General features: G+C 45.7%; 1 protein-coding gene across 2 annotated transcripts in view; it reads right to left on the bottom strand.

The window, feature by feature from the left end:
- The window catches only part of puf (ubiquitinyl hydrolase 1 puf), a 154,136-nt gene that overhangs the window by 108,478 nt on the left and 29,897 nt on the right, over window positions 1-15,761 (bottom strand). For both annotated transcript variants that reach the window (XM_075867247.1, XM_037419658.2), the window contains exons 14-23: window positions 14,987-15,147; window positions 14,228-14,329; window positions 12,127-12,379; window positions 11,130-11,257; window positions 10,602-10,691; window positions 9,649-9,747; window positions 8,425-8,507; window positions 8,210-8,364; window positions 6,491-6,767; window positions 1,548-1,633 (exon numbers count right to left, since the gene is read on the bottom strand). In XM_075867247.1, the coding sequence (XP_075723362.1) occupies window positions 1,548-1,633; window positions 6,491-6,767; window positions 8,210-8,364; window positions 8,425-8,507; window positions 9,649-9,747; window positions 10,602-10,691; window positions 11,130-11,257; window positions 12,127-12,379; window positions 14,228-14,329; window positions 14,987-15,147 (1,434 nt within the window). The remainder of the gene's footprint in view (window positions 1-1,547; window positions 1,634-6,490; window positions 6,768-8,209; window positions 8,365-8,424; window positions 8,508-9,648; window positions 9,748-10,601; window positions 10,692-11,129; window positions 11,258-12,126; window positions 12,380-14,227; window positions 14,330-14,986; window positions 15,148-15,761) is intronic.

Genomic DNA, 15,761 nt, shown 5'->3' with positions numbered 1-15,761 from the left:
TTAAATGGAAGACGCTCCCGAAAGGAGTCGTTTTTTCGAGTGGTGTGATCGTGCGGGCCAGCGAGAAAAATGGGTGCGCGTTGCAATCGATGTCTTACTTTTTTTTTTTTTTTTCGCGGTGGAAATCGGGTGCGCGTTACAATCGAGGGCGCGGTAGAATCGAGTAAATACGGTACTTTCTTGTGAGATGCAACTTTGTTATAATAAGCTTTGAGTGTACAGTCAGTTCGGGTTATATCGAACTTGAAGAGATTGCTAAATAGCTCGATATACTGATAATTTGAAACACAAGGTATGCGTATTTATGGCTTAAATTAATCCATTGCCGGCCTCAAAACGGTTTTCAGAGATCGTAACAAGCTCTAACGTGACGATTCACTGACAGTATAATGAAGAACATGGTGGCAATTTTTTTTTGTTGAAAAATTGCCGCAATTTGTTTCGCATGAAAACAGTCTATAAATTTGCTTCTCACGCGCCGTCAAGTTTGTCAAGTCATCCTCAATATCATCGAAACTTTACAAGTAAGCAAATTCAGCACCTTTTACCACAACAACGTTGAGTGATGCTGAATGCCAATGCATGCTCTGTAGCACGGCATAAGGTTAATTAGCAGCGGCGTTGGCACGTTTGTAACTACGCGGGCATGTTTCCATGGCACTAATAACATCAGCCACAATCTCGGCATCGATGCAGTCACACAACTGCGCCGAGATTAGCACAAATAAAGTCACTCGCTGTACAAGATGGCGCCCGAAAGTGCTGATAAGTCGCCGAATAATAAGGCATGCGCTCTCCTTACACCACTTTATCTCTCACACTGCATACTGGCGAACAATTTTGTTCCGTGGTCAGCAGCGCATGTAATCGAACTGTTCCAGCCTGGCACTGACACTGAACGATTTGCAGAGGCTAGAACAATGGTAGATTCCAGTTTGAGCTGCTGAAATATACGAAGATATTGTAGACCAAAGTTTCAGGTAGCGAGAACTTTAACCAGTTTAAAGGATGAAAACTTGTGATGACCTAATATGCCTGCCCGATGAAAAAAATACAAAACAGAGCTAGTTACAAAGACGAAGTGCAAGGTGGAAACATACAAGACAAGCGTTGTGCTGACTGCTTGTCACAGATTTTTTTTCTTCTCCTTAGTAATCTGTGCTGTATTGAGCCCCTTAATTCACACTCAGAACAACACTAAACCAAACAGTGCAACTATTCCATTGCAATTCTTTTCACGCTTTATTAGTGTTAAGAGTACGCTCGACATACGTTATTACAGAGATCAGCGGGTCATAAGCAGTAGATGATGTGAAAAGAATCGAAGCAACTGAGAAAAGACCTCGGCATTCACCTGGCTCTGAGTTCATTTTCTTCATCTGAGAAGCTCCCTAGCACGCATGTATCCAAAGAATATAAGTGCAGGAAACCAAGTAACTGCCGCTTTATTAACCAAATGCTGCGATTCGTAACTGTTCATATATTCATAAAAATGTACACTTCTTATTAAGGACAATGCAGTTGCATTGGAGTGTGGTCCCACTCACCTCAGCTAGGCTGTCCGCTGCTGTTCGTAGGCTGAGCATGCACCTCTGTGCAAACTCTTCTTCCCTTTCAAGAGTGCCTTGGTGAGCTAAGAACGAGAAATAAAACAGCAAGTCAAACGTTTAACCCAAGAATACTAGGCTGCTGAAATAGTGAATTTTACGTTCGAAAGGAATTTGAAGCAAATAGTGGTTTTGGTCGAATAATTTGAAATCGAACTGAAATAGTATATATCACATGCTATAAAGGAAAATGGGTATAGTTCTAACAAACCTGCACATTATCTTCTTCTTTAGTTTAAACAAGGCCTGTGCATATGCTTTTTTTTCCTTCAAAGAAGGCAGAAAAAACTTTGAATAGTAGCTCGATTCGACTTTTGGTAGAACGCAAGTGACAACCCAAAAAAATATGTTAGGTTTTAAAATTAAACCATATAAGCCGGTATAACATTTTTAAAAAATGATGAATCGGTGTGAAGGTAATATGTTCATTTACATTAAACTTTAAAGCAGAGCTTCACTGCAGTGCAGATATACCCTTGATAGGTGCCTTCACAGCTTAGCACCCCTTTATAACATTGAAACCACTTTTAGATGCAGTAACATCCAAACTGGTATGCACCTATTCGTTCCATATCGAATACAGTCGATGTCCGATTTCTTGGATGCCCGAAATTTCGGACATGCCTGTTTCCCCGACTCATCTGTGTTGCTGTCAAGTTCCCCATAAAGTGAATGTATTACATAGTTTGAAATTTCGGACGTTTATAGCTTTCACCATCCCATTTTTTCAGACTTGTTATCTTTGATTGCCGACTCCACACCCTCGTTTTCGTACTCTCAAACCACCATACTCACATCGTGGTGGCCAGCAGCATCACACCACAACTTCCGTACCCTCGAAGCCGTAAATGCCGCAATCTAGCGCACGCCAATTCATTGCAAGCCGTAGCTTAGTCAGTCCTGTAGCCACAACTGCATGGAGCAGCGCTCCGACAGTGGGAAAAGCTACGCTGTTGGCCTAAAGTCTGCTGACACTCGTGGAAGGCAGTTATGCAACGGACCCTCCAGAACTGTTTTCGCGACGCGAGCTTCAGACTGGATGCTGAGGAGGCCATCTCGACCGCAGTGGACAGCATGTGCGACGAACTTCTACCCGCGGCCGTTGCCTTCGACGATCTGAGCACTGCCAATGCTTTGATTTGTGGTGTACACGTATCCCGAAGGGGTACGGCCACTAGCGTGGGTCCGGTCTCAGCGAGCCGCAGGGCACGCGTTAACTGTCGCCGTGGCGGGAAACACGATACTGCTCAAGTCGCAACACTCTATTGTGGCAACACCAAACGCAGTACAGCCCGTTGCAAAAAGGCGCGGCGGGAAAGCAAGTAGGCTTATCCACGCCACGGGCACAAAGTACTACACAGGGTGCCACGAGCACGTCTCCGCGGTAAAGGTGATCCACGGAGACACCGGGACAAAGGGCCCGGTTGCTCGAGCGAGGACAAAGGCGCTCACGTTGGCTTCGGAGGGAGACGGGTCGGCGTAGCTAGGCCACGCACTAGGACACCGTACTGCCCTTCGGCCGTGCGTACGCAGCGGGGCAACAAAAGGTGAGCGGTCGCCTTGGGCGCGAGGCGCCGTCAGCGAAGTCCGACGAGCCCCCGACTGATGGGAGTCGACGGACGGAAAAGATAGCACGGCTCACCGTTTGCTGTCCCAGAGAGTATCTCACTGCGCCCGACGCAGCGCGCGAAAACCTCTCGGGAGGCTCCCCGCGCGGCGCCACTGTCAACATCCGCTACCGGGTGAGGGAGTTAAACGTCACCCCGTCCTTCCCAGCGCGGCAGACAGCAAAGGAGGGCAGACATGTCGGGACATGAGAATGGCCGAAAAGGCGGGAAAGCCCGCGCAAAGGCAGCGGGCCAGCCTCAATTCCCACAGATTCTAGCCGGAATAACCTTGGAGGGCTTCGCCAACGCTGACAAAGACATCGAGCTGTGTGTGGAATTGACCGATGAAGAAATTATTCGTCATGTTGAGAAGAATTCTGACGACTCGGACACTGAGATCGAAGAGGCAGCACCTACGAAGCCAACGCGCGCGAAGTTGACGTGAGCACTGAGTTTTAGGTACACCCAAATCTGAGCACACGGGCCTACAGCATTTTTGATGGAGGCGAAAATGCTCATCGACATACAGCGACAGCATGGCAGTAGCTGAAATTAAGGCAGACATCAGCGCGAGCAAGTGCAACACTGTGCAAATGAAATTAAGCGACCTCTTTTGCTCCGAAGTGCTTACAAATGAGTTAGCGCACCACATCAAACTTTTTTTTTCATCTCTTTCTTTCTTTCGTTCTGTTTTATGTACAGTAGACTCCTTTTAAATGAAACCTGAAGGGACCAGGAAAATGTGTTTCCTTTAAGAGGAGTTTCGTTTATTGAGAGATAAACAGGGGTATAATATTCAAGTATGAAACCAAACATATTACAAGAAGTTGTTCTATTTAAGCAGCAATTTCATTCAAAAAAGTTTCGTTTAATGGGAGTCTACTGTATACTGTATTTACTCACGTAATGAGTGCGTTTTTTTTTTTTTTTAACTGGAAAATTGGAGCAAAGTCGGGGGTACGTTTAAAACGGGACAAGTTTTTTAAAAAATGTTTCGGGATGAGCGAAAAATGCGGTAATGCAAAAAAAATGTTAGTTCGCTTAGCCTATCACACTTGACATTTGCGTAACTGTTTGGAAACAGCTTCTACGTTATACTTCACTCATCTTCGGTGGTTGAAGGCGCTATCTTCCGCAAGAACATAGCGTCTTCAGATCACGCCCTGCACCGCCCGTGCACTCCATAACATCGTTTCACAGCTTTCTCTTTTCTCGCGATCGTTTAACTGCAACAGTGGTACCTGCTGTGATCTCAAGGGGCGCCCAGAAGCGTGCGCCAAGACGTACTTTGCGAACCTCGTGGCAACCTCACACGACGACCTCGACGCCGCCGTTGACATCGCAGCAAGTTACCACCGAAGTATCAAAACAAATTGTCGATAACAAGATTAACGACAAAATACGGCTACCGTCTCGCTGTTCACATGAGAAGAAGTCTCGCTGTTCCCATGAGAAGTCACTGTAAAAAAGGTAGCCACCGTCTTGCATTCTTTGAAGTCCGCATGGATAGCAAGCATGAAGCGGGAAACGGGGGTGCTACCATGTTGCACCGAAATCGTCACAATCTTTTCTGGGCGACAAGTGATTTTTTTCTAGTTTTCCAGAAATCTCCGACGCGATGGTAACGAATGGCTCTCCGTGACAGCCATAGTGACAGCAAATCCTGTCATCGTCGATGTGGTTGGGACTTAAGGTTTCGTATTTCCAGGAAGCGACCGTCGGTTGGCGCGGGCAGTTTTCGTGACCTTCGCTCGCTGTGTGCTTATCAGCTGCGATGTCTCTACACTCACCCCGTTTGTGAACCCCCGCTGTGGCGCACAGATCATTAAAAAAGACAGGGGATGTGCTATGCGCAGACAGAAAGATGAACAATACGGCGAACAGCAGAAGGCAAGGGGGGGGGGAGCCAACCAAGGTGGCTAAGGGGGGTCGGCATAATAATAAAATACGGAAGAGAAAGAACGGGCAAGGAAGCACTGTTGGTTAGCGGGAATGCAGCAAATGAATGTAGGGGGTGTGTTTATTACGTGGGAAAAAGAAAATCCAAATTTTGACGACTGAAGTTGGGGGTGCGCTTATTATGCGAGTCCGTTCATTGCACGTGTATATACGGTATTTTAAGGGAACAGACTGGTCTGTGGGACCAAAAGTGACAAAAAAATTCATTTTTTTAAATTAACATATTTGGTTTCTGCAAGTATTTTTCTATCCCTCTGCAAATTTTCACACAACAGGAAGTGGTAATTTTTTTGTAAGGTCGTTCTAACTGTCCAGATTCTTGGTGCTGATAACATGCAGAACCTGCGGAAAAATGAAGAAGCGACTTCAAGGCTTGTTTAAAATTTGCCGGCACCTGTGTTAGAAGCTCTGCTACGAACTTATGAGCACCTTTATGAGGATTTCAAAACATGCGCACCACGATTGTTGCTTTATGAAGAAGCTGTGTGTTTTCAGTTTTTTCCATTTTCAATAATACAAAGAACAATAATTCTTTTTGCAATGGAAACCTGTATGTGGGTAGAATGCAAGTATGGGAGCAGAATTTAGAGCACAGACCTTTTTAATTGATTACTCATCAAAATTGTAATACTATGCCAACTTCTTTTGAAAATAGATAGTTCATTTTGCTGTAGTATAACCAAGAAAGGCCTAAAAACGAAAAAAATCTTGCATACTTTCAATCAACAGTCATTAGTCTATGTCGGCATATCTTAAATATCACTGTTAATTAAGCACTCTTTTTCTATGGCCACCTTAAACAATAATTGGTGAACTTTAGTTATCTCAAGAACAAAATGAGTAACCGAAAAACTAATTTAACATTTAAAATCAGAAAAAAAAAACTGCATAATCCTGTGCAGTTTGATCAAGATCACTGAAGAAATAAACAAAAAGATGTCTAAGACCAGTCTGCCCCCTTAAAAGTTTGTCATCCCTACTTGAAATACTACATTTTACCGAGCACTTATGTCGAACATTTGCAGAAATTTGGGAGATAGTTCAAGTTCTTGACTAAAAGCAAGCCACACAAACATGAGCCAGTACGGGAACATCATCTAATTTAAACGCTAAAATGCTTAACATCACGAAAATGAGCAAATCCGATTGGATACGACTTCTGTGCGAATTCTGCCTGGGTGACGACAGCCATGGACAGAGCTTGGTTTGTAACTGCCTACAGTTTGTCCAAGATGACGTTCCTAAAGCACTTCTTAAAGAAGCCACAGCCAACAAGAGAGCACACAGTCAACTACAAACAACAGCTGTGGCACCCACCATGGAGGTAAAAGCTGTTCAGGTACTGGATGGCGGCCATGCTCACGTCGGTGCTGGACGCCCTGAGCGCTATCTCCCAGAGCTGGTCGATGCCACTGGCCAGCTGCGGCGAGGAGCTTACGCAGTGGTCCTGCTCAAGGGACGAGCCCGAAGAGCTGGAAGGGCGCGGACTGAGCAGCACCGACTCGACGGGCGGCGCCACCCGGTTCGAGCCGCTCAGCTGCTGCAGCAGATGCAGCGCAGTCATGCTGGTGGAGGCGGCGGGAACCTGGGGCAGCTGCGCGAGACAATATCAGCGATGTCACATAAGCTTAAGCCTTCAGACAGATAGTCCGGTGACTCACTCGTCAAGTTCAAGCTGCTGCACGGGCACCTTTTAAGGCTGTCAAGTGCACAGTGCACTGAGTAAACAGAGCACCCTACAATGGACATCAGAACTCTGATGTCCATTGATCCATTGAACAACGGGAACGGAGACAGGGCGAACGTGCCCTCTTGTTTGCCACGTGCTTGACTCACCATTTGAAAGGTGGGTCAAGCACATGCTTTCACTTAAATGTTTTCACAGCTTGCCACACCTTCACTGCAGCGAAACCATCTTCACAGGATACAGTCGAATCTCAATTTGAACTCAAAGGGGCCCAAAAATTTGTTCGAATTAAAAGAAGTTCGAATTATTGAAAGCTAAGTAAATGGACGGCTCCCCATGCAGTGGCGCATGTGCATTGAGCTAACACACGAAGAGGAAGTTTCAGATGACTTACATTTATTCACAAATCACAAGACATCCGTCATTAACTGAAGTAATTGGTAATGCGCGTCTGCACACGTTTGCCTTGCAGCAAGTCAAGCAATTTCACACGCAGCTTGCAAAGCATGTCTACTTCGGTTTCATCTTTCTCCTGTCAAGAGAAAATGAGCGCGGCAATGTCCAGCGCTGACACTCGAAGACGAAAACGACTGCATCGCCGCTACTACCCTCTGGGCCGAAGCCGCAGCGTGGCCAGCACTTGACAAGAAAGGAGGAGCGTCTCCACGCGGAGAGAAGCAGATCGGCATTTGAAATAAACCAACACCCCACGAAAGCTTTTTTTTCTCTCTCTCTCTCTCTCTTCGCGCGCGTTCTTGAAAGGACAACGGTTACGTGGCAGGGACAAAAAAGGGGGAAGCGTGGCACCGGTTCATGAGAGAGAACCACACTCAGCGACAGCTTTTCTCTCTCTCTATCTCAGCACGTGGCATTGGAAGGAAAAGAGAGTTTACGTGGCAGGGGCGAAAAAAATGAAGCGTGCACAGGCGCGTCGCAAATCGGCATTTGAGAGAGAGCAAACATTCTCTCCTTTTCTTTTTCCTTTCTTTCGCCCTCAGCGTTGAGGTGTCGGAGGTGCCGCCGCGGCATCGGGCGGGGTGCTGAGAGAATTTTCGGAGAGCGGTATGTTCGAATTAACCGCCGAAAGTGCTTACGCCTTCGAATTACCAGGGGTTTTCCCCCATTGAAATACACATAGCTGTGACGGGATCTCATCGTGAGTTCGAATTAACTGGAAGTTCGAATTAAGCGTGTTCGAATTAATGAGGTTCGACTGTATTACACACTGACCAATATACCTCCATTCATTTAACTCAAATACTTTGACAAATTCGGATATTTGCAAAAGCCCAGAAATGACTAAGACTGAGAGCTCGTTAGGTTTGCCAGAACGCGACGAAGAAGCCTACCTTATGCAGTAGTAGGTGCCGAAAAAGATCGGAACTGAGGGCGTGCTGTTCCTTGCTGCGAACTTGACTCAGGAGCCAGCTGAAGAGCTCGTCCCCGCACTCTGGATCCAATGCGAGGCACGACCACAGCACGTCCACTTGGTCCCGGTTCAAACCTGCGAGTCGTGCGGAGCGTTACTGGACGTTCCAGTCCACTCGCGGCAACCTCTACTCACAAAAGTGGTCTGGCGACCCAGCGGAGGAGAAGATGCAGGACAAGAAGTGCAGTCGCACCTGTATCTGTTCCCTGTGCGTATAACTGTGGAACAAAAAAAAGAGGGCCATTTCAAAACACACTGAAGCACATTTTAAACAAGAAAACATTAACTAACGAAAGAAGGGGAACTTCGAGGGCTCATTTGTGTTTGTTAAACACAACCTATATACAAACGAAAGTCAAGCTAAGGAGGGTATTGGGGATGTCATCTGTAATAGTTATGATATAAACGTCGAGAAATTGAAGTGGGCGAAAAGGCAGCTTGCCACCGGCAGGGGCCATATTCGTAACTGTCGAATAATGCATTCGATGCTCTACCAATTGAGCCACGGCGGCGGTTGTCCACATGTTCACTTTTATAGGGTATATCTGTGAATTTATACCCGACAACAAGCGCTTCTGACTAGCACTCCCTGGTTTGAATGCACATACACTCAATAATCAAGCTTCTTGGGGTTCATCGCTATGAAATACACAGACAGAGACACATAGTGGACACGACAGGCACTTTGACTGTGTGTTTCAAAACGCTGCACCCGAAAAATTTCGACCTTGAACCAACTCGCCCGAACCGAAGTTCTGCTATACCCGATGAAGTGGCCGACCACTACCATAGCGGAATCGGTAGAGACACGTTATTCGATGGTTGGGGGCTTGTACCTGCTAGAGGCAAGTTGTCTTCTGGTGGGCCTCAATTTTTTCACATTTATTTTATAATTGCTGTAAATAGTGCTCCATGTGCATTCCTTGGCTTGATTATCTGCGTCTGTTGGTTCTCGTAAAATTATTAACTATTACTTTTCATATGTTGGCCGAGACTCAACAGTGATTGCCAGGGACAGACCTTCTAGATGGGAGCCCTTAATGGCTAGCTACACGATTGGCTGCTGCTATGGAATGCAGAATTTCAATCTTTCTTAGGGCTGCTCACTTTCTGCCTACAGTCGTCAAAACATTCTGCCGAGCTCACTTGATTGAGTAAGCTATGTGCACAAACCAGTGAAGCCACATCAACATCCTCCCAAGTTTCACGCGGAACATATGGCACCACTGCTACTTTGACCCACTAGAGTTACATATAACATTGGGCCAAAACAGACAGGCCGCTTAACTTCTGCCACCTCAACGCACCGACACAATCGCTGAAATGTCAGCACTAAAAAGCAAGGAAAGAGAAACTTACAGCTTGTGCGCAGGTGCCAAGGATTTTTTGTGACTATTTGTGTATCGTACAAGGTCTTCGAGAAATAGCTGCATCATCCCGTGCTCCTGTTCGGCCCACCTGTAACAAAAAAAATTGGCGTTCATCTACGTACTTGGCAACTGTGATACGAGACACATGGTGCATTATTGTGAGAAACAGAAATTGCAAATGGACTCCTTTTTTTTTTGTTTTTTTTTCCTCATGCCAGTTCCAACTGACACTAGTACCACTTTATAACTACTTTAAAGACACACTAAAGGCAAACAACAATTCATGTCACAGTGAAAGCTCAACATACGACGTCTAAAATGGCAATATTATGAACAGCAGTACCCTACTCACCGAGAAATTAAGCTAAGTGAGCTACATGACTGCCCCATGAGTGAGATATTTTGGAAACGATCCTGACGACTTGAAAGAGTCCGACTACAATTAATGACTAGTAATCAAACTAGCTGCAATAAAAAAGAACCTTCCACGCATCATAAAATGCAATAAAATGCTGTTTGTCCGTTTCTGTTCTTTTTTATACAAAAAAGAATCGCCGGGCGTTACTCTGAAGAATGGCGCGAGTGGTTCAAAAGTTCCGATTCGCCTGGTTAAACTGTGCAGGTGGTGCCATCTAGCAAGGCTCAGTTAAACCAAGCCCCCCCCCCCCCCCCCCCCCATCTTGGAGGCCATGGCAGGAAGTTGTTCAATGGCCTTGTTGCCGCTGTGGCTTTTGCTACTTTTCTTCTGGCGTTACTAGTGTCGGCGACCGCGCAGTAAAGCCAGGCAACGTTGTGTACGGCGACAGTGACATGAAGCAGACCACTTCAGGCAGGAGATTTTAGGTGCGCTAACACCATGCAGGCCACTAAAACGTGATTCTATTTAAAAATAAGCACTTCCCTGGCACAACAGTAACACTCCAAGGGGTTGAGGATGCTTACATGGTGATGCAGTGTGTGTCTGCACCTTCTCTGGGCTGCTGGAAAGATGCTAGTAGCTTGGGTAGCAAGCGCAGTGAGACGACCACAGACCTGAAAATAGAGGGAGCAAATAAGGGAGCTTCTAATTAAGAATTGCAGTTCTAATTTCTAGCAATAATGTAATCTAAAAAAATCCAAATGCTGGGTACCAACCAGGAGATACAAAAAGCACAACATGCACACAACACAGTTTTGTTGGCCGTGTATGTATACACTTCTTGCTTACTGTTTTTCTGTATGCCTTAGATAGCATCCACTAAACAAGACCTCGTCAACTAACCCAAGAAGACGTCCAGGACGGATATTGTTCATGTTGATTTATCAAGAAATTTGGTTGGTAACAATTTATTGAGGTAACAAATTTATTATGTAAACTAATGCAACTACATTTTCTTTTTTGGCAACTATTATTCTCATTCAAGTCTCTGGCATCTGGCATGTTTGAAAATATCCTACAATGCAAACGCACAAACGAGAACAGGTGCTCACCTGCTCTGTGCCAGGTTTCGGAGGCAGCCCTCGATGAACTGTGTTCTCACACTGCGGTCCACATACCAGCACACCAAACTACATAGCACCTTTTCGGCTTCAAGGGCCAGCTCTTCGCCCAGCTCCTCCTGCAAGTGTAGGATAGGCGGTACTGTCACGATTGCCCATGTAATATTCGAGACAAAGCCGGCTTACTTTCACTCATATCATAACGATAATTTCTAGTTTTTTTTAAGTGACGCACAAGTAAGGCATGCAGAGTATGGGCCAAACATGAGAGCACAAACCAAACTAGTCCACTGACGTGTGACTGGTTTGTGGTTTTCAATGTCCCAGCGTGGACGAGACGGGCCACACGACAGAAATAAAACTACTATGACAGTAATAAATGACAGCTGGTGCTGTCTGTTGTCCTTACTTAATTACCCAGCAATGTGCAAGCTCCGGCGGCAATGTTGGATAGCACATGTTCCCATTTCCCTTCCTGAATGCTGGTACGACCATGGACTGGAAGCGATAATTAACAGGTTGTTTTGGTTCATACGATTTCTAAATGATACAAACATTTTGTGCGCTCCGTTTGAATTCGCATCATCAAGATTCTACTGTATAAAACTCATGCAAGGTAACACAAACAACATGCTGTGCATGTGGTGCAGTCACCGATCGACTTACCACTTAGAATTTTGTAGAAATGAGCCTTGATACCGTGCCCTCGAAAGAAGACCGTCCACGACCGTGCCAGCCCCCTCCCAACCCCACCCAAAAGTCGTTGTATTACTGTCTCCCATGCACCCACTAGTCTTGCTGACAGAGGAGCACCAACGCAGGAGCAGCGACATCCCTCGCATGGAGGCAAGGGCGCTAACATAGCTACGCCGACCCTCCAGGCAGGTGGGTACCACGAAGCGACAGCGATGTTACAGAGGGTGATTGCACCCCCACATTTATCAAAAGCACCCAAGACCCCACAAGCAAACGACGTAGCCATACTCACGATTTTGCCGTCTTGCAGCAGGTCCCAGAGCAGCGTCTTGCCCGGCTGACACACCTGGCTGGCGTTAATGGGGGACGTGAGAGGCACTTCGAGGGAGGTGGGCGGGGTCGTCACTATGACTTGTGGCCAGGCTGCCGACCCTTCCTCCTCGCCTTCAAAGTCGTCCATGTTCTTATCCGACTGATTGCTGGCCTCCAAGGAGTGGCAACTGGCACCATTATCGGGACTCGGGGCTTCTCGTGGGGCGAGGGTTCTGCGACATACATATGGGCGCAAGAGTGATGGCACAGCTCTGGTTGCTGAACGGCATTTTATTTGTCTCAAACAACTACACTCAAACCTCATTATAACAAAGCTGCATATTACACGAAAATAAGTTTGTTATATCCGAAAATTCTTTATAAAGGTTCATTCCTAACACTATGTTTATTGCAAAACTATTTTTCACATACTACATTATAACCGATATTTCGCTATATACGGTTTCGTTTTATCGAGGTTTGAGTGTACGTCTAAAGATATTTCCATCTGAAGGAAAGATGTGTAAACTTAAGGGCTCATTCTTCTTTGTTAGACACAAAAGTAATGAGAACTAACAGACTAGTTCTAATTAATAGTGTTCGTTCACATTAATATTGTGCCTAAGATTCCCATTTGGTAGTGCAGTTCTTTAATAGCTAAAGCTTTTGGAACTATAGCATATTTTTGGTGCTTGCCATATTACATTGCTTGTAATGCTGGAGCGCATTCTTATTCTTGCACGCGCACTGTGATGGAACGAAACGCAATGTCATGAAAGAACGATAAGGAGGAGACAGCTAACAGGTGAGCTGACGAAATTCAGACACTAGGAAATACAGAGTTAGTATGACTATTGGTGGGCACTGTTTTTCAAAGCTTGAAATTCAACAGTGGCAAATGGCTTTAACAATTTTCTTGTTACTGTCCTTATTGGGCACTAGGTGGTGTCACAATTTCCCTCTACCGAGACGTTCAGTGGGTGGCGAGGCTAATAGCCATTTTCAGAAACTGCAGATGCAGGACTTGGTCAAGCCAGGCATAACGCAGGCTAATTCGATTCTCCGGCCCGAGCCCTTGCATATTTGGATCCAACCTCAGTCACCAGCGGCAAGCTCTCTTTCCACCTTAAATTTCTTCACATTCATACCATAATTAAGACAAATAATGTTCTCTGCACCTTCCCCGACTTCAGGGTCATTTTCATTCATGACAGGTAAGGCCTTATGAGAACCTAGAGCACGAGTGAGAAGTTGCTCAGAGTTGAATTTTTTTTTTTTTTTCAAAAGCTGCCTTACTGTTTACTTTTTCTTTCTTTTTAGCAACCGCTAATATTTACCCCTGACATATTAAATCTCTTGCTATGGAGTTCATAGCATGAGGGCATAATTCACCGGTGCCACACATAGATGTGTTTGCAGGCCTTATAGCCTGGCGCAACTACCTGAAAGCACTGCGGCCAAAATTACGACCATCAACCACACGCCAAAGTAGCTGGCTCTAATTGGCAGCTTTATGCAAGGATGCCTGATGCATTCATCGCACCAGCACTCTTCCCATGAGAACCAGCCCTGGTTGATCACACTACGATTAGAGCTGCACGAAGAGCAAAATTTTGCGTGCAAAATGAGTTAGAATGTTGAAGTTGTAGTGCAAATCGAATAGAATATTCTCAGCATATTTCTCGAATATCTTAGAAACTTTGAAGTGGAATTGCAGAAAAAAAGTTGGAGAAGATTCTCAAGTACCATATGCACTCTTGTAAGGGCTGCACTTATTTTCCACGATTTTTATGTGGTGCGGCGTTTCCACAGAGGCACGAAAGTTTTGCTCAATTTTCTATCAGCACATGGAAAACCTTTTAATTGTACCATAGATATCTAACAGCGAGATATCCGGCAACTGGCTGCAGACATTCTAACTGGATTCTCTTCATCGGTACCACTGTTCGGGCTCTGCTCAGAGGATCAATGGCACCACTGAGAAAAGTGAGAAGATCTCCCACATAGAGCCATGCGCCCGAACCTCACAGATAGCGCACACTCCTAAAAATCACGAACACGTAAAATATATTGGGACTCACCGAGAAGGTAACGGAAGTCTGTCTGTGCCATGCCAGGATTGTGATAACTCAACGGGAAGAGCAGAACCTTCTCCCCTTGAAGAATGTGGCTGCCCTCCCAACCTACAAAATGGGGCAGAAGGCCAGGGTTCATGATTTCTGACTGTCATAGTGCCACGTCACGATCACACAGTAGAAACAGATACATTGCTGAGCAAGCATTGTTGTTTAGATTGGTACAAAATTGTTGAACGCCATTTCTTGCCCCACGCGAGAGTTGTGCCTCTCAAAAATTGGCAACGATGTCAAATAAATTTCAGACTGAGCGAGCACACCTTGTGCCATACAATTCGATGAACTCTGCATTTCAAGTAAAGCACTATCGAACAAAAGGTTGCATGTACGTGGCAAAACCGTAAAACGTTACTTGCGCAACATGTACAAATGAACAAATACCATTGAAAAGAACAGTGATGACACTTAGAAAAGGTTGATTTATTTATTTATTTATTTATTGTCTCTAGGAACTAGTAGGAACATTAGGGTAACAAGATAAGCTGCAGTATGTTTCGGAATTACTTTTGACCTAGCAGGGTTCTTCCACATGCGTGCAAAGCAAAATACATGAGCATCACTGAATTTCACAATCATCTACCTGCGGCTGACACCGCCAGGAATCAGACTCTGACCTTGTGCCGAGCAGCAGAACTGCGCCACTCTGCAGCGGGTTGTTCGAATCATCGCGTGATTAGATGCAAAGGTCACTCGGCAAACACTCACCCAGCTGGCCTTGCCTTGCCCACCAGTGCCCTCTCCAGAATCTGGGGTGGCCTCTGGGTGCCCACGGGGCATCGCTCCTCCTCGCTGCTCAGTTCCTCCTCAGTCTCCTCTTCTTCCTCCTCTTCCTCACCAGCGCTCATCCCGCTCTCTTCATCATCCTCCTGCCCACACCACAAAACTTCAATCTTTCATTCATTCTTTCACTCATTCAATGAATGAATGGTGAGCTGAATAAAAGAGTGCACATTAGAGAAAGTGGAATGTCTCTCTGGTGAGCCTTTCAAGCAGGGACACTGCTGTTGAAAGTGAAATTTTCATTACCGTATTTACTCACGTAATGAACGCACCTTTTTTTCGAAAAGTCGGAGCAAAGTTGGGGGTGCGTTTATTATTCGGGGCAAATTTCATGAAAACTTTTTTTTAGGACTAGCAAAAAAAAAAGATGCGAAAAAAAGTAGGTCGCATAGCCTTTTGCAATCGGCACATACACTGTTTGGAAACAGCTTTTTTAATCGCACTCCACTCATCTTCGGTGGTTGAGGGGGGACGGCGCTATCTTCTGCAAGCTGTCCCCGCGCCACCCGCGCACGCCATTAAAGTATTTCGCAAATTTTTCAGCTTGCAATTGTTTAACCGCAACAGAGGTATCTGCTGTCATCTCGAGGGACACCTCAAAGCGTGCACTACGAAGCACTTCGTCATCTTTGCGGCAATCTCGCATGACGACAGCGACAATGCCGTTGACACTTTAGCAAGTAATCAACATTGCTGCAGG

The sequence above is a fragment of the Rhipicephalus microplus genome, chromosome 6 (genome assembly GCF_043290135.1).
Source record: "Rhipicephalus microplus isolate Deutch F79 chromosome 6, USDA_Rmic, whole genome shotgun sequence".
Taxonomy (NCBI): domain Eukaryota; kingdom Metazoa; phylum Arthropoda; class Arachnida; order Ixodida; family Ixodidae; genus Rhipicephalus; species Rhipicephalus microplus.
The sequence above is the reverse complement of the archived record's forward strand: the minus strand, read 5'-3'. Positions and strand labels throughout refer to the sequence as shown.